This window comes from Salvelinus namaycush, chromosome 29 (genome assembly GCF_016432855.1).
Source record: "Salvelinus namaycush isolate Seneca chromosome 29, SaNama_1.0, whole genome shotgun sequence".
Classification (NCBI taxonomy): Eukaryota; Metazoa; Chordata; class Actinopteri; order Salmoniformes; family Salmonidae; genus Salvelinus; species Salvelinus namaycush.
In genome coordinates, this window is record NC_052335.1 from 31,632,645 (window position 1) to 31,651,322 (window position 18,678).

The 18,678-nt window shown below is 48.2% G+C and overlaps 1 protein-coding gene across 1 annotated transcript; it reads right to left on the reverse strand.

The window, feature by feature from the left end:
- Positions 1-4,053: 4,053 nt before the first annotated feature.
- LOC120024252 (sine oculis-binding protein homolog B-like) lies at positions 4,054-14,601 on the reverse strand. Its single transcript, XM_038968447.1, has 6 exons — positions 14,509-14,601; positions 10,389-10,527; positions 9,169-9,342; positions 8,566-8,717; positions 7,165-7,255; positions 4,054-6,077 (listed from the first exon to the last, which is right to left on the reverse strand). The coding sequence occupies exons 1-6, from the start codon at positions 14,599-14,601 to the stop codon at positions 4,054-4,056; spliced, it is 2,673 nt and encodes an 890-aa protein (XP_038824375.1).
- Between the last annotated feature and the right edge of the window lie 4,077 nt (positions 14,602-18,678).

Sequence of the window (18,678 nt, forward strand, 5' to 3'; positions counted from 1 at the left end):
TGTTGCTGTTGGGAGTATACGTTAAACCAGTTAAAACCAGTTATGCGGTTATGTGTCACTCTCTGCCAATAGCCATCTTTTATTAAGATGACCCTTGACCTTTCGAGGTTTTTGATATGCGATGGGAAAAGGGAGTAAGTAGAGGTAACTGGAAATGAAAATCTTTTCTGTCATCATGTGTACATTAAGCCCAGGATGTAAAACTGAAACATGAGCACATAATCACATAATCACACACAGCTCTGGGTGGCAACAGGACCATTTGAATGAACAATCTGGAAAGGGGAAACCGGAGAACAATCTGATTGGTCGAAAGTAAGGAGGGTTCCAATATGATTGGTCGTTAGGGTTGTTACTGTAATGTACTGTATGTCTTCCATAGAACATCTGGTTCACAGGAAGAAAAAGAAGCTGTGAGGAGAGAGAAGGAAATGGGAGATGAGAGGAAAGGAGAAGAGAGAGGAGAGGAGGGAAGAGAAGAGGAGAGGAGAAAAGAATGAGGAGAGAAGAGAGGGGAGGAGGAGAGAAGAGAAAGAGAGGAGAGGGGAGGAGAGAGAAGATGAGAGAATGCTACTTAGTGAGAGGAGAAGATTCTACACCACTAGACTGAGAGCCGGGGCCTGGGCCAGTCATTATGATGACACACGGAACCGGATCTCTCCGGTTCTACTGCTCCGTTTTCTGAAGCCCCAGAGCTCTATCACTGAGGGCTGGCTCTCATATTCACAGCACACAAACACACACATCCACAGCGCCGCCAAGTCTGACGATCGCCACCGTCTCCACGACAACACCAGAAAGACGGCTGGGGCAGAAGAGTGGAGGCTCATAGGAGAAAATAATATCACAGCGTGGTGTGTTTGGTGAGCTGCTGACCAGTGGACCTCACTCAGACACACACACACACATACTTTCTCACCAGACCTGGGTTCAAAACGGATTTGAATACAGCACTGTTTGATTGAACTTGTCCGGTGCAATGAAGACACACACACACACACGGGTCACACAATATGCGCATGGCCACTAAACAGAATGGCGCCAAAGAGAGAGAATCTCAGTAACCTGGCACTCCTCACTACTCTAGGGTTACAGCTAGGCCAGAGGAAGGGACAGACAGACAGACAGACAGCTCTAGGGTTACAGCTAGGCCAGAGAAAGGGACAGACAGACAGACAGCTCTAGGGTTACAGCTAGGCCAGAGGAAGGGACAGACAGACAGACAGACAGACAGACAGACAGTCAGACAGACAGACAGACAGCTCTAGGGTTATAGCTAGGCCAGAGGAAGGGGCAGACAGACAGCTCTACGGACACAGCTAGGCCAGAGGAAGGGGCAGACAGACAGACAGCTCTAGGGTTAAAGCTAGGCCAGAGGAAGGGGCAGACAGACAGCTCTAGGGTTAAAGCTAGGCCAGAGGAAGGGGCAGACAGACAGCTCTAGGGATATAGCTAGGCCAGAGGAAGGGGCAGACAGACAGCTCTAGGGTTATAGCTAGGCCAGAGGAAGGGGCAGACAGACAGCTCTATGGATACAGCGAGGCCAGAGCAAGGGGCAGACAGACAGCTCTACGGATACAGCGAGGCCAGAGGAAGGGGCAGACAGACAGACAGCTCTAGGGTTAAAGCTAGGCCAGAGGAAGGGGCAGACAGACAGACAGCTTTAGGGTTATAGCTAGGCCAGAGGAAGGGGCAGACAGACAGCTCTAGGGTTATAGCTAGGCCAGAGGAAGGGGCAGACAGACAGCTCTACGGATACAGCGAGGCCAGAGCAAGGGGCAGACAGACAGCTCTACGGATACAGCGAGGCCACAGGAAGGGGCAGACAGACAGACAGCTCTAGGGTTAAAGCTAGGCCAGAGGAAGGGGCAGACAGACAGACAGACAGCTTTAGGGTTATAGCTAGGCCAGAGGAAGGGGCAGACAGACAGACAGACAGACAGCTCTAGGGTTACAGCTAGGCCAGAGGAAGGGACAGACAGACAGACAGACAGCTTTAGGGTTATAGCTAGGCCAGAGGAAGGGGCAGACAGACAGACAGCTCTAGGGTTATAGCTAGGCCAGAAGAAGGGGCAGACAGACAGCTCTACGGATACAGCGAGGCCAGAGGAAGGGGCAGACAGACAGCTCTACGGATACAGCGAGGCCAGAGGAAGGGGCAGACAGACAGACAGCTCTAGGGTTAAAGCTAGGCCAGAGGAAGGGGCAGACAGACAGACAGACAGCTTTAGGGTTATAGCTAGGCCAGAGGAAGGGACAGACAGACAGACAGACAGCTCTAGGGTTATAGCTAGGCCAGAGGAAGGGACAGACAGACAGACAAACAGACAGACAGCTCTATGGTTAAAGCTAGGCCAGAGGAAGGGGCAGACAGACAGCTCTACCGATACAGCTAGGCCAGAGGAAGGGGCAGACAGACAGACAGCTCTATGGTTAAAGCTAGGCCAGAGGAAGGGGCAGACAGACAGACAGACAGACAGCTTTAGGGTTATAGCTAGGCCAGAGGAAGGGGCAGACAGGCAGACAGACAGCTCTAGGGTTATAGCTAGGCCAGAGGAAGGGACAGACAGACAGACAGCTCTAGGGTTATAGCTAGGCCAAAGGAAGGGACAGACAGACAGACAGCTTTAGGGTTATAGCTAGGCCAGAGGAAGGGGCAGAAAGACAGACAGACAGACAGACAGCTCTAGGGTTATAGCTAGGCCAGAGGAAGAGGCAGACAGACAGCTCTACGGATACAGCGAGGCCAGAGGAAGAGGCAGACAGACAGCTCTACGGATACAGTGAGGCCAGAGGAAGGGGCAGACAGACAGACAGCTCTAGGGTTAAAGCTAGGCCAGAGGAAGGGGCAGACAGACAGACAGACAGCTTTAGGGTTATAGCTAGGCCAGAGGAAGGGACAGACAGACAGACAGACAAACAGACAGACAGCTCTAGGGTTATAGCTATGTCAGAGGAAGGGGCAGACAGACAGCTCTACGGATACAGCGAGGCCAGAGGAAGGGGCAGACAGACAGACAGCTCTACGGATACAGCTAGGCCAGAGGAAGGGGCAGATATACAGACAGCTCTACGGATACAGCTAGGCCAGAGGAAGGGGCAGACAGCCACACAGCTCTAGGGTTAAAGCTAGGCCAGAGGAAGGGGCAGACAGACAGACAGCTCTATGGTTAAAGCTAGGCCAGAGGAAGGGGCAGACAGACAGACAGCTTTAGGGTTATAGCTAGGCCAGAGGAAGGGGCAGACAGACAGACAGACAGCTCTAGGGTTATAGCTAGGCCAGAGGAAGGGGCAGACAGACAGCTCTAGGGTTATAGCTAGGCCAGAGGAAGGGGCAGACAGACAGACAGCTCTACGGATACAGCTAGGCCAGAGGAAGGGGCAGACAGACAGACATCTCTAGTGTTATAGCTAGGCCAGAGGAAGGGGCATACAGACAGACAGACACACAGCTCTTGGGTTATAGCTATGCCAGAGGAAGGGGCAGACAGACAGACAGACAGCTTTAGGGTTATAGCTAGGCCAGAGGAAGGGGCAGACAGGCAGACAGACAGCTCTAGGGTTATAGCTAGGCCAGAGGAAGGGGCAGACAGACAGACAGACAGCTCTAGGGTTATAGCTAGGCCAGAGGAAGGGACAGACAGACAGACAGCTCTAGGGTTATAGCTAGGCCAGAGGAAGGGACAGACAGACAGACAGACATATCTAGGGTTATAGCTAGGCCAGAGGAAGGGGCAGAGCAGAGAGAAAGTGAGAGTCACTGAAAAGGCATCGCGGAATCAGGCAGGGCCTGTTACAGTGACAGTGCTTTTTTTGGATGTCGGCTTGTTTCCTACGGGGTTTCTGTGTGGGTGTCTGGGTGTCTGGGTGTGAATGTTGGTGATAGAGAGAAACAGTTAATTGTGTGCCTTCTTCTAATCTTATTTAATCTTTATGGAAGTTCCTTTACCTTTCTCATTTCTCATTCAGATTCCTCTGTAGGTATCCTAACATCTCCATTGCGTTACAGTGTCCCAAAAACCTATTGTAACAAGAGACACCTACCTCCCTTCCCTACTTGATCTGATCTCGGATACGGAGGCACCGTCTCTTCAGAGCAGGCTCCATGTCCCCAGGCCCAGCCACACTCGGTGGGCATAGTAGAACACCCTTGTCCCTAAGCTTGGGCAGGAGGAGAGTGGTGGGGGTGTTGGTGGGGGCACCGCCCGTTCTGGTGGGTGTAAGGTTGGGGGTGGGCAGGGCATAGGCATGGTCCTCATCTGGGACGTGGGGATCCTCGGAGTCGCCAGCGGCCGAGGGCCCCTCTGATTGGCTGGTGGGGAGGGATGGAACCTGGCCCTGGTCCCGCTCCTGGACCTGGCCATTGGAGCAGCTGTTCTCTTTGACTGCCTCCAGCTCACTGAGGGCGGAGTCAGGGCCAAGAGGCCGGGCCTCTCTCTGAGACTGGGAGGAGTCTGGGCTGGGAGGAGGGTCGGGGGATGATGACGGTGTTGTTTGGTTGGGGACGTCTGGGGGTGTTGAGGGGGAGGGGGTGGCGGTATCGCAGGGAGGGCTGCTGCATTCCCCTCTGGGAGTTGGTGGGGTGTCTGAGGGGGGTCGTATGTTAGGGCTCTGGGGGTAGGCGGTGTTGTGCAGAGGAGGGGGTGACTGGGTTAGTGGAGGGGTGGGTTTGATAATGTCATGGTGGTGGTTGTGGTGGTCCACTCTGGTATCCACCAGCCTGGTGCCGTGCCCCATTCCGGGCTCACCCGGACCCGACAGGTCCACCACTCCGTGGGGGTTGGGCTCCAGCTTGACCGGGGTCCTCTGGAGCACTCTCTGGATGACCTGCCTCTCTGGCTGCTGCTGCTGGCCCAACTTAAAGTCTGACAGCCCCTCAATCACTGAGGTGGAAGATGGGGAAGCATCGTAGCGAGCCCTGGGGGAGGACGCTGCACTGTGGGAGGTCGACATGGGTGACTGAGCCTGCCTCTCCGACTTCACCCAATCTGTGATGTCCCTTCTGGGGTGGTCTGAGGGTGAGGGGAGACCCTGGTTGGTGGTTCTACCCAATCTGTTGGCCGCCAAGCTCCCGGTAGAAGGCAAATTGACACCCCTGGAGCGTCCCCCCTCTATCCCCTCCGGCACGGGCTGGATAACCCCACTGTGGGGGACCGCTAGGGCTTCTGGAGGAGCAGATTTAGGGGGTATGGGTATGGGGATAGGGATGGGGATGGGGACTGGGATTGGTACAATGATGGGGTAGGGCACCAGGACAGTGGGCTGGGGGAAGAAGGGGCCTAAGGACGGCCATCCCCCGAAGTTCATCATAGGGAGCATGGGCACGGGACCACGGAGCCCCATCATGTTGATAGGGGGGGAGTGCAAGCCTGGGAAGTAGGCCCCCGGGTAGGGGTGTATTCCGGGTGGGTTCATGGAGGTGGCCGATGGGGGCTGGAGGTGGGGTTGGTGGGGGTGATGGGGGGAGTGAGCGGGAGGCTGGTGGATGGGGCTGGAAGGGGGGCCGGGGTGGCCCCTGGGCGGGTTGGCCAGGGGGCTCTTCAGGCCCTGGGCATGGAGAGGGGGCCGGATGAAGGGCAGCGGGATCTGAGGCATGGCCTTGTGGTGCTCCATGGGGGGGTGAGGAGGGGAGGGGGCGGGGTGGTGGCTCGCTACCTGCGCGGGTGGTGGCAGGACGTGCCTCTCCAGGTGCCTCAGTCCTGAAATGTTAACCTTCAATGACGAAGATGACGCCTCGGATGGAGACACAGTCCTTGGTGCCGCTGTACCATTGATCGGCGTCTGCCCTTTGGGCGACCTGGTCCTCCCCCTCACGTCCCCAGCGTCGCTGCTCCACGATTCAGGGGTCAGGAGCTTCTGGTTCTGGACCCCTCCGGTGGACTCGGGTCTCCCCTCCTGGGTTGGTCTTCCTGGGCTGGAGCTGGTGAGAGTGGCCCTGGCCTCTCTGTAGAACACATCCATCTTGTACTGGTTCAAACACTTGGTGCTGCAAAACTGGAGCCGCTCCTCACCGGCGCCAAAGTCCAGATACTCTTTGGTGTGGCGGACGTGCTTGCACCAGTTGCAAACCTGCAGTACTGGCGAGAGAGACTGTGAAGAGTTACTTAAGTGACATGTGAAAAGGAAAAAGCAAATGACTGTTGTAGAGATGGTAATATAAAATATGGAATATTCTATATGACAGTATTGTGAAAAGCTTTTTACCTTGAAAGAAGTCTATGGCCAAGGAGTGACTGCAATCCACACTGATTTTGTTAACCTAGCCACTTCCAACAATTAGCAACATTAGCATTTTGGGACAAATTCCCCATGTAAATCAATCTCCCCCGTTCAGCATGTGTTAAATGTCATGACCAAATCATATTAAATTGATTGTATTATTTTGAGCTGATTTGGGCATGAAATATAATCCATGCTAAACAGGCGAGATTAAGTTACATGGCTAATGTTGCTAATTGTTGGCAAAGGTAAGGAAACAAATATGGAAATACTGTATGTAACATCCCTGAACTATCCCTTTAAAGGGCGGTTTCACAGACCCAGAGTAAAGCCTAGTCGTAGACTAAAAAGCAAACTCAATGGAGAATCTCCATCAATAATTATTTTTAGTCTAGGACTAGGTTTCATCTGTGTCCTGGAAACTGCCCCTTAATCTGTGTCCTAGATTCTGCCCCTTAATCTGTGTCCTAGAATCTGCCCCTTAACCTGTGTCCTAGAAACTGCCCCCTAATCTGTGTCCTAGAAACTGCCCATTAATTTGTGTTTTAGGAACTGTCCCCTAATCTCTGTCGTAGAAACTGTCCCTTAACCTGTGTCCTAGAAACTGCCCCCTAATCTGTGTCCTGGAAACTGCCCCTTAATCTGTGTACTAGAAACTGCCCCTTAATCTGTGTCCTAGGAACTGCCCCTTAATCTGTGTCCTAGGAACTGCCCCTTAATCTGTGTCCTATGAACTACCCCTTAATCTGTGTCCTAGGAACTGCCCCTTAATCTGTGTCCTAGGAACTGCCCCTTAATCTGTGTCCTAGGAACTGCCCCTACATGTTTTGAAGTAGCTCTCAAAGACAAACATGCATTAATGCATAACTAGTCTTTGAGCTAAGCTATTTAAAAAATATATTATATTTCTACGAAGTGGATTGTGTTTTGTTCTTACTCTGGCACCATCACTGTTCATCTTCAGCACCAGTCGTGGTGAGTCATCTGCATGGGTGTGTTGGGGGGACCTCTCCCCTCCATGGTCCTCATCCCGGGCCTGACGGAGGGGGGCAAAGCTGCATCATTATAAACTTAAAACAAACTATCAAGAGCTGGGCCATGTTCATTAGGCACCAAACGAAACAAAAATATCTGAGAGGTACTAGCTGGATTTGTCCAATAACAAAACATTAATTTTCAATCTCTGTTGTAAAACATTGTGTGCCCTAATGAACAGGACACCGGATTGTGTTAAACTGTTTCCGAGTAGAGCCTGGATTCAGTAGTATCCACTATGGGATTTAAGCATCAAATGTTGATAAAGTAGCAGTTGCTTTAAATCATCAAGGCTCCCGTGGTTGGTCATTAAAACAAACTTACATAACCAATCCCAAAATAACCACTGCACAATTTGCCTTGTCATAGGGGTTCAAAGTAACAGAGTACATTGACCTATGGGCTTTGAGGTCACTGAAACAAAGGGACCGTTTTTTAAACGTTTTGGTAACATTTTGGAACGTTTCGCTAAGATAAAGTAGATGACAAGCCTGAACCCTCATTTTATTCTCAATGGTCCCTTCTTTGTGACCCATTGAGTCGTGTCGAGTTACGAAACATGAAGCAGCTGCAGGTAAGGTATGCACTGAAAGTGGACACCTCACCCCCAGGCCCTCTGCCCTTCTCCCTCCAAGAAACAAGCAGGGACAAGCCAACGGCCACAGTTCCATCCCCACTTCCATCAACTAGAGGGTTTGTTGCAGCCAGGCAGGTAGGCAGCAGACGACTCCCCCCCCCCCCCCCCCTTGTCTGTTGTCGTGTGAATAAAACCTAGCGCGGCAAAACAACAGGATCGGTGAAAGGGGATAGCCTTGCCTGACACCCCCGCGCCTCTAAGAGAGGGTATCCATGTCTTGGATGGAGGGTGAAAAATGGTGGTAATGTGTATAGGAGTGGAGTTGTGTATAGGCACTGCTTCCCTGTTGCTTCCCTGTTGCTTCCCTGTTGCTTCCCTGTTGCTTCCCGGTCCTCCGGACCCAAGCCGCATTATGACTGGCCCTTCCTCCATTAAACCGTAACTGATACTAAGTGTCCTCTGCAAAGTTTGACCCCTTCCCACCCTCAAAACATTGGCCTGTCCATAAAAAAAACCTGTGTGTGTGTGTGTGTGTGTGTGTGTGTGTGTGTGTGTGTGTGTGTGTGTGTGTGTGTGTGTGTGTGTGTGTGTGTGTGTGTGTGTGTGTGTGTGTGTGCTCGTGCGTCATTTTCTCCATCTGAACTGCTGCAGTTGACAAGTCAGTTTTGTCTGACCTAAAATTGTCCCATTGAGTCCAAGTTGAAATAAGGTTGAACCGAGGTTGAATCCCTCACCTTGTTGCGTTTGAAGTAGGCCCGTCGGCAGGCGGCGAAGCACTTCTCACTACAGAAGCTCTTCAGCTCGGTGCCCATACAGAGAGAGTAGCGCTTCACCCCCTCCTTCTGACACCACACACACACTATCTGCACATTCTGCACGTCTTCCACTGCGGACAGAGCCAAAGGGGAGAGGAATCAACATCAACACGTGAAGTGTGTTTGATGATGAAGATGAGCATCTAAGGAGCTTGTGAGTGTTGAAGAACCGTAGGCTACATATGGTAGTGATGATGATGATGCTGATGTGTGAGTGTAACAGGGGTGATTTAGTGAACCTCACCTGTGTGATGAGGAACCTTGCCTGAGGCCTGAAGACTTATGTTAGCTTCCTGAATAATGTCTAGACTTTAGCTAGGCATGCTAAAACACTTTTGTGACATGCAGGAGACCTGGGTACTAACCCAGTTGGTCACACAAAGGGCGTGTGTTTGCATATGCTCAGTAGATGTGTGTGTGTGTGTGTGTGTGTGTGTGTGTGTGTGTGTGTGTGTGTGTGTGTGTGTGTGTGTGTGTGTGTGTGTGTGAGAGAGAGAGAGATTTATTCAGGCCTGTCCCTACCTGCCGATGGCTTTATAAGCGGGACAATTACGGGGGCACTCTTTTGCTCCTTAGGGCTGGTCAGAGAGGAGGAACTGGGGGAGGAAGAGGGGACCCTGGATGATTCTCTCTCTCCACTCCTCATGACCAGTGTCACGGGGCTGTCTAGGCTCTTGGATTTGGACACCGAGTTTTCTGGAAGGCACAAGATATCTAGGGTCACTTCAGAGTGAATTTATGTTCTTAACATGTAAAGTGCCAACAAAAATGGAATCTGAATTCAGTCAGTTTCTCTTGGCACCACTTCCACTCCACACACACAATTTAAATACAGATGTAGATTCAGCCTAAAGGACAGAAAACAATGGCACTGAAAACTGTAGAAAGATAATACTCCATCCACACAGGTTTACTGTAATGATAGTAAGTGAAACATAAGAAGGGTGAAGTAATATGTCTGGATTGAACAACCTATCTGTTCTGTTACTGGGTCACCTGTGAATTCCGTCTGACCTCTGTTAAGTATGTTACCTGTATTGTACAGATGCCCAGCAGGCAGTAAACGTTTAGAAAGGGAGTGAAACAAGGATACTACCTGAACTAATTAAATTGGGTTGTGTTCAGTAGGCAGTAAACATTTAGAAAGGGAGTGAAACAAGGATACTACCTGAACTAATTAAATTGGGTTGTGTTCAGTAGGCAGTAAACGTTTAGAAAGGGAGTGAAACAAGGATACTACCTGAACTAATTAAATTGGGTTGTGTTCAGTAGGCAGTAAACGTTTAGAAAGGGAGTGAAACAAGGATACTACCTGAACTAATTAAATTGGGTTGTGTTCAGTAGGCAGTAAACGTTTAGAAAGGGAGTGAAACAAGGATACTACCTGAACTAATTAAATTGGGTTGTGTTCAGTAGGCAGTAAACGTTTAGAAAGGGAGTGAAACAAGGATACTACCTGAACTAATTAAATTGGGTTGTGTTCAGTAGGCAGTAAACGTTTAGAAAGGGAGTGAAACAAGGATACTACCTGAACTAATTAAATTGGGTTGTGTTCAGTAGGCAGTAAACGTTTAGAAAGGGAGTGAAACAAGGATACTACCTGAATAAATTACCTTGGGTCGTGTTCGGTAGACATGAATCGTTTTGAAAAAGGAGGTACTACCTGAACAGATTTCCACTCTCCATAGCAAAGCGTTTTACTACAGTGTGGCCTAGTGAACAGGGCCCTGGCCTTCCCTCACCTTTAAGAACTGAGACGTGCTGCTGGCGTCTCTCACGGTTGGGGTAGTTCCGTATCTCGGTGGCCTCAGAGTCTCTGAGCTCCAACTTGTCATAGCCGTACCAGCCTAGGAGCTCATTCATGGTGCTCTCTGCAAACGTCTAAAAGGAGAAATGGAAAATAAATCACTGAGAAACATTATAGGTTATGTCAGTCAGGGGACATGGTGGGAGACGGGACAACCGAGCCACTGCTTGCTAACGCTAAGCCAATGTGAAGTTCAGTTGTGAGTGACCTTACATCCGAGGTTTGTTAGTGGAACTTTTTATCCCACTCTTTAAATGTAACCTGAGCTTCCAGTCCCGAATCAATGTGCTGATTCTTTCGACTTCCAGACCAGCCCTGACTGGATGAAATGAGCAAGAGAACCCAGAGGAGTACAGTATGACTATTTTTCCATGATGTATTGCAGTTTGTTTACTCTTGCTAAATTGGAGACGGAAAAGTTTTCCAACCTAATACCAGTGTAAAATATATGAATCATTCTTTGTTTAGCTCTTTTAATTGGGGAAAAAAGAGACAGACAAAATAAAGAAGTGTTCTCAGCAGATGTGTTGTGAAGTGAACATCCTGGCTTTTTTAAATTTCCGACCAAATGAAAGAAAACAACACAAAGGTCTCTCTCTTTTCATCCGCCCACCTCTTCTCCTCTGTGGCTTTGGGGCGAGTGGGGATTGGAGCAGAAATCCGAGCAGGACACCTTACACCACCGCTAGGTCCCACGGTTCTCGGAAATACCCTGCTCCTCTCCCAAGTGTCCAGCACTACCCAGTCCCTCCCTCCCCTGCTCCTCTCCCAAGTGTCCAGCACTACCCAGGCCCTCCCTCCCCTGCTCCTCTCCCAAGGGTCCAGCACTCCCCAGTCCCTCCCTCCCCTGCTCCTCTCCCAAGTGTCCAGCACTACCCAGTCCCTCCCTCCCCTGCTCCTCTCCCAAGTGTCCAGCACTACCCAGGCCCTCCCTCCCCTGCTCCTCTCCCAAGTGTCCAGCACTCCCCAGTCCCTCCCTCCCCTGCTCCTCTCCCAAGTGTCCAGCACTCCCCAGTCCCTCCCGCCCCTGCTCCTCTCCCAAGTGTCCAGCACTACCCAGTCCCTCCCTCCCCTGCTCCTCTCCCAAGGGTCCAGCACTCCCCAGTCCCTCCCTCCCCTGCTCCTCTCCCAAGTGTCCAGCACTCCCCAGTCCCTCCCTCCCCTGCTCCTCTCCCAAGTGTCCAGCACTCCCCAGTCCCTCCCTCCCCTGCTCCTCTCCCAAGTGTCCAGCACTACCCAGTCCCTCCCTCCCCTGCTCCTCTCCCAAGTGTCCAGCACTCCCCAGTCCCTCCCTCCCCTGCTCCTCTCCCAAGTGTCCAGCACTCCCCAGTCCCTCCCTCCCCTGCTCCTCTCCCAAGTGTCCAGCACTACCCAGTCCCTCCCTCCCTCCCCTGCTCCTCTCCCAAGTGTCCAGCACTCCCCAGTCCCGCACTCCCCAGTCCCTCCCTCCCCTGCCCCTCTCCCAAGTGTCCAGCACTCCCCAGTCCCTCCCTCCCATGCTCCTCTCCCAAGTGTCCAGCACTATCTAGTCCCTATTTGCGTGTCCCCTCTCTCCCCTGCCCTCTCCTCCCTCTGCCTCTCCCCTTGCCCCCACCACCCCGGCACCTTCCAGCCCTGATACCCGACACTGCACTCCCTCTCGGGTTTCAACCTCTTCCAGCGTGGACAGTCTGCCTGTTGTAGTGTTACACCAGGGCTGTAGTACTGACTACACATTCTTCCCTCTGCTTTCCTCACTCTGACAGGGCCTCAAAGAAAAGGAATTGTGTGTGTCCCCAAGTGTGTGTGTGTCTGTGCGGGTGTGTTTGTGTGTACGTAGAGGTATCATATCCAGCTAAATATGCCTAACGATGAATAAAGTCAGGTATCTGGTGTCCGCGCTGTGCTACGGTCTGGCATGGAAGGAGTGGGTTTGACTGTGGTATTGAAATAGATCCCTTGACTAAGACAACACTGGACTGGACTGGAGCAGCCCGCAGACAGACACACAGCCCCTGAAATCACAGTCTGTGTCTGTCTGTCTGTCTCTCTGACTGTGTGTCTGTCTGTCTGTCTGTCTGTCTGTCTGTCTGTCTGTCTGTCTGTCTGTCTGTCTGTCTGTCTGTCTGTCTGTCTGTCTGTCTGTCTGTCTGTCTGTCTGTCTGTCTGTCTGTGTGAGAGTTCTATTTTGCTTCTCTGACTGTGTCTGTCTGTCTGTCTGTCTGTCTGTCTCTCTGATCTGTGTGAGTTCTATTTTGTCTGTCTGTCCATCTGTCTTTCTTTATCTACCCTTCTCTATTTCATAATCACACACTTATACCACTGACCTTCAAGCCCAACAGCCCCAGTTCATTACCGCGGTCACCCAAGGCCTGTTTTGTAGATCCACGTGGCTCCCTGTAAGTCTGAGAATCACAAAGTAGTACTCTGCCTGTGCTGCCTGCATCCCGTGGGACTAGCCTAGTCTACATCAACGGTTCCATCAGGGCATGTCCTCCTATATTACATTGAATTTAGTGTTGTTTTGTCTCACTATTTCCTCATTAGGGAGAGACAGGCATTTTTTCTTTCTCCTCCCTGTGCTTTACTTCTTATTGGCAGTTCAGACAAACATTTGCTTTGTGAGAGTGACAAGCCAAATCCCAAACCACAGAAAGAACCCTGACCAAAGGCAACAACGCAGGGCCGACCCTCAGATCCAGGCCGGGCTGACTTACATCAAGCACAGATAGCATTTAGCATGTTTTCATTCAAATTAGTTAAGTTGTAATTCTACACCACTCCCTGGATATCATCCAAAAAAAGCTACCATCCAAACCACTTATGCAAAAAGAGCACATTTCCTCTCACAAAACAAGCTGATTTTTTTTAACATTTAATTTAATGTTGAATTCACATTAGTTGACAACTCAACCAAATGTAAATTAAAACTAGACTTTGAACTGACATCTGTGCCCAGTGGCCAATGTCAGAACTCATAAAACTGAAGGCAGACAAACTGTGGGCTTGTAGCCTAGCCTACTAAAGGCTTGCACTCTAGTAGTAGGACTGAAACCAATACCATCATATTCAATTTTGTTTTGAATTGGAATCACCAAATCAAACAGTAGACATAGTTTCCATGAAACTGATTCTGAGTCACTTTTCCAAGGGCACAATTACTACGGTTACCTGTTTAGACTGATCCTTTGCCCTAGCGGATATTCTCAAGTGATGTGACTATGTATGTTCGTTCGAATGTTTTATTTTATTTTTTATTACATTGTTGTAAACATGTAGACCTAGCCTACTACAACAAGTGCGCGCACAGCCGAAGCGGGGAAGAATTTAAGTGTTCTTACGGTTTGGTGGTGACGCACATCTGGAACACCGCTGGACTTTGCTGCGCGAGGCTACGGATGGACTGACATGGCGTCACTACAGAAGGGCTACCTACCATTCAGTGGACAAGACATCAAATATTGGCTAACATAAGAGTGACACTTTAATTAAACAGTCACACGTTTTCATTCCCTCGGAAATGTATATTTCCCGACAGTCGGTTTATTATGGCAAGGCCAGGTAATATAATATAGCTGTCTTATTTCACCATATGGGAATAATGTTATGTTACACAATTGTTTAATCACTTTTATTTCGGAAGTATTCAATAATATAACGGAATTAAATTATAAGCAAATTGAATTGTTTCAATGGGAACAAATCCAAGTTTTCATGGCGTCTGTGAATGCCTCCAACTGTGTGATTTGTGCGCACGGAGCTCTCTCCCAATGTCTCAAAAGTATTTTATTTTTTATCTCACCTTTATTTAACTAGGCAAGTCAGTTACGAACAAATTATAATTTACAATGACGGCCTACCAAAAGGCAAAAGGCCTCCTGCGGGGACCGGGGCTGGGATTAAAAATCCAAATAAATTAAATAAAAATATAGGACAAAACACACATAACGACAAGAGAGACAACACAACACTTCATAAAAAGAGACCTAAGACAACAACATAGCATGGCATGATTTAAGACTATTCACAAACAGAACACTGCTCAAAAAATAGCTAAACAACTCATTTCCCCTCACCTTCATCTCTTGGTTGATCTCTCTCTTGACGGGGTGCGCGGGTTTCCTACTGCGTTTATTTTCCGGCGGTCTCCCTTTCTCCATCTCTGGCATAGTTCTGACTGGCTCCGTGTCACTTCTTTGGCGTGCGACTGATAGAGCGCGTCACTCCGGGGCTAGTCAAGGCTAGTCAAGGTGCGGCGACAGAGAGCGAAAGCTGTCACTCTCGGTGACAGCGGCTGTCATTCCCAGACGTCTGCGTCGGTCATCTGGGGGCTCCTTCCACTGACTCTCCACTGAACATGGGTGCTGCGCGCTGTGGGCTGCTGCTGCCGCCCTACCGCCGCCGACGAACAATCCCCTCTCTCTAAATCCCGTAGAGCAGGGAGGGGCCTCCACGCTGTAACCCAACACCTGGCGCCCACCCCTCCCGAATCTCAACAGATACATTTCATGAGGAATGCGAGGACTGTTTTATCTGCGGGGAACACAGAACATAACACTGTCTATTATATTCCAGGATTTAAATAAAATATATGAAAATCCCGCGTGGGTAAACGATACCACGGTAGAATGTTTTGGGGTTTCTCAAATTACATCTGTTTGATCAGAGCGAGAGGAACACAAAGCCATCAAATCAAATTGTATTTGGCACATGCGCCGAATACAACAGGTGTAGTAGACCTTACTGTGAAATGCTTACTTACAAACCCCTAACCAACAATGCAGTTCAAGAAATAGAGTTAAGAAAATATTTACTAAATAAACTAAAGTAAAATTTGTAAGTCGCTCTGGATAAGAGCGTCTGCTAAATGACTTAAATGTAAATGTAAATGTAAAAAATGGTAAATAAATAAAAAAGAAACACAAGAAAATTACATAACAATAAGGAGGTAATTTGTAACGTGACTATGCATAGATAATAAACAGCAAGTAGCTGTAGTGTAAAAATGTAAATAGTCTGGGTGGCCATTTTATTAATTGTTCAGGAGTCTATTATCTCATTCTGGGATATCCGAGGCCTGAGGTCATCTGCCTTTGGCTTAAGGGGCAGGAACCTGGACTTCACCAAATAAATCAGAAATACAGACATTGTCATCCTACAAGAAACATGGTATAGAGGAAATTGACCCACTGGTTGCCATCTAGGTTACAGAGAGCTGGTAATCCCATCCACCAAACTACCAGGAGTAAAACAGGGGAAGGACTCAGGGGGTATGCTAATTTGGTATAGAGCAGACCTAACTCACTCTATTAAATTAATCAAAACAGAAACATTTCACATTTGGCTAGAAATTAAAAGGAAATTATCTCAACAGAGAAAAATGTCCTCCTGTGCAACCTATATCCCCCCACTAGAATCTCCATACTTTAACGATGACAACTTCTCCATCTTGGAGGGGGAAATTTATAATTTCCAGGCCAAGTACATGTACTAGTCTGTGGTGACATAAATTCCAGAACTGGACAAGAACCTGACACCCTCAGCACACAGGGGGACAAACACCTGCCTGGTGGTGACAGCCTTTCCTCCCCATATGCCCCCCTAGGCACAATTACAACAACATAACCAACATTGTCCTATCATGGGGAACTACATTTTTTAAATAAAATATATCTAATTATTTATTATCCTATTTTAATGGTACGGTCCATGGCCCTATACCCTAGACACCTACCTGAATGACCCAGATACTAAGGAGAAGTCCCTAACTGTTTTATGTGCCTGCTGTAAGCGGTCTGTATGCAGCTAAAATGAGGTCAGAGACCAAGAGCAGCACTGCCCCCTCATGATTCTGAGCCTGCTTGGCAGGGTTGGTCCTGCAAAGCCAAAGCCCCCTAAAGGGAGAGCATAATATACAAGGAAATTCTCAAAGCTGCTAATGAGAACCTTGACGACCTTGTACCTAACCGGTGGGGATTCCGGTGGGGTGCCCCCACCCAGGCAGTGGCAGTGCTGGCAACACTAGCTGCAGTAACCCATGGGGAGGGGGTCACACTCTGACATTCAGAGAGGGGGTATAAATCAAAGTCGGACTGCATGGAGATGCTTGGGAATATGGTCATTACGGGTAACCGTATTGTGGGTGTTTCAGGAAGAAGGTGTACATTTGACCTCCATCATCTAGGATGTGACAATGGTAAATAAAATCTCTCAATTTTTGCCCATTTTTTGCGCGGTCTTGCAGCTTTCTCATGCAGCTGCAACTGCAAGTGCATTTGTAAATCATGACCTATCTTGAGTTGGGCTCTGGGATGGTGCAATTGTTGAGAAAGTGAGCTTATGGTTGTGTGGGGGTAAGGGTTGAGTGTGTGTGGGTGTATGTGTGTATCCCACAACTGTTGCGAAGGAGTAAAAGATGTTAGGGACAATAGAGGATGATCCACAGCTATATATAATACAAATCGAGGTGAGGGCGATGGAAATGCATTTGGCAGTTGATCTACTTCAATTCGGTAAATGACACTGTGTGCTCTTTTCAAAGGATGGATCCCAGTCGGTTCAGGGCTATGGGATACAAGGGGGTCGAGGGTGGTCTGCCGGGCATTGGGATGACAACCCAACTCGGGCTGAGGAGGGCTTTTAGCGGGTGGAATAGTAGGGACCAATTGGAGGTTTACTTAGTAGAAATGCAAATATCATGGTACAGCTATATAGACACTCAATCATCATGTTACTTTTTAATGGTACGTTTACAAACATATATTTTGATAAAAAGAATTGAAAGTTGTGTCTCATTATGGTAAGTGGTGAAATAAGTATAGCCAGTTACAATTGTAATGGCTTAGCAGATAATAAGAAAAGACGATCAGTATTTACCTGGCTAAAAGAGAAGGATGGCTGCAATCCCGCTACCGGGATGATATGACAACAGCCAGTGAAAGTGCAGGGCGCCAAATTCAAACAACAGAAACCTCATAATTAAAATTCCTCAGACATACATGTGTTTTATATCATTTTAAAGGTAATCTTGTTGTTAATCCCACCAAAGTGTCCGATTTCAAATATACTTTTCAGCGAAAGCACTACAAACGATTATGTTAGGTCACCACCAAACCACAATAAGCACAGCCATTTTTCCAGCGAAAGATAGCTTTCACAAAAAGCAGAAATAGAGATAAAATTACTCACTAACCTTTGATTATCTTCATCAGATGACACTCAAAGGACTTCATTTTACACAATACATGCATGTTTTGTTTGATAAAGTTCATATTTATATAAAAATATCTGAGTTTACATTGGCGCGTTACATTCACTAGTTCCAAAAACATCAGGTGATTTTGCATAGCCACATCGTTTCAACAGAAATACTCATCATAAATGTAGATGATTATACAAGTTATACACATGGAATTATAGATATACCTCTCCTTAATGCAACCGCTGTGTCACAATTCAAAAAAACTTTACAGAAAAAACAAACCATGCAATAATCTGAGACGGCGCTCAGAAAAATAGCCAAATTAGCCGCCATGTTGGAGTCAACAGAAACCAAAAATTACATGATAAATATTCCCTTACCTTTGATGATATTTATCAGAATGCACTCCCAGGAATCCTAGTTCCACAATAAATCGTTGTTTTGTTCGATAATGTCCTTTACTTACGTCCAATTAGCTAATTTTGCTAGCATGTGTAGTACACGTGTCCAAACGCTCGCGCAGATGCAGGCAAACGTCGGACGAAAACTTAAAAAAGTTATATTACAAGTCGAATAAACTGGTCAAACTTAGTAGAGAATCAATCTTCAGGATATTGTTATCATATATATCCAATAACGTTCCAACCGGAGCATTCTTTTCAGTCTCTATAAGTAATGGAACGCATGACGATATCATGAAGAAAGTGCGTGACCAAAAACTGTCACTCTGCCAGACCACTGACTCAAACACCTCCCATCCGGTCCCACAACACAGCATAAGCTTCATTCCACGTTCTACTGACTGTTGACATCTAGTGGAAGGCGTAGGAAGTGCAAACCGATCCATATATTACAGGGAATTGAATAGGCGATGACTTTAACATCGACCACTCAGAATTCTCACTTCCTGTTTGGATTTTTTCTCAGGTTTTTGCCTGCCATATGAGTTCTGTTATACTCACATACATAATTCAAACAGTTTTAGAAACTTCAGAGTGTTTTCTATCCAATACTAATAATAATATGCATATATTAGTAACTGGGA

Coding starts and splice junctions, on each gene's coding strand:
- LOC120024252 (XM_038968447.1), bottom strand. CDS start 14,601: ATGCCAGAGATGGAGAAAGGGAGACCGCCGGAAAATAAACGCAGTAGG. Junction 9,343..10,388: donor GCACGTCTCAGTTCTTAAAG/GTGAGGGAAGGC, acceptor TGTGCCTTCCAG/AAAACTCGGTGTCCAAATCC. Junction 8,718..9,168: donor GCTTATAAAGCCATCGGCAG/GTAGGGACAGGC, acceptor CTCTGTCCGCAG/TGGAAGACGTGCAGAATGTG.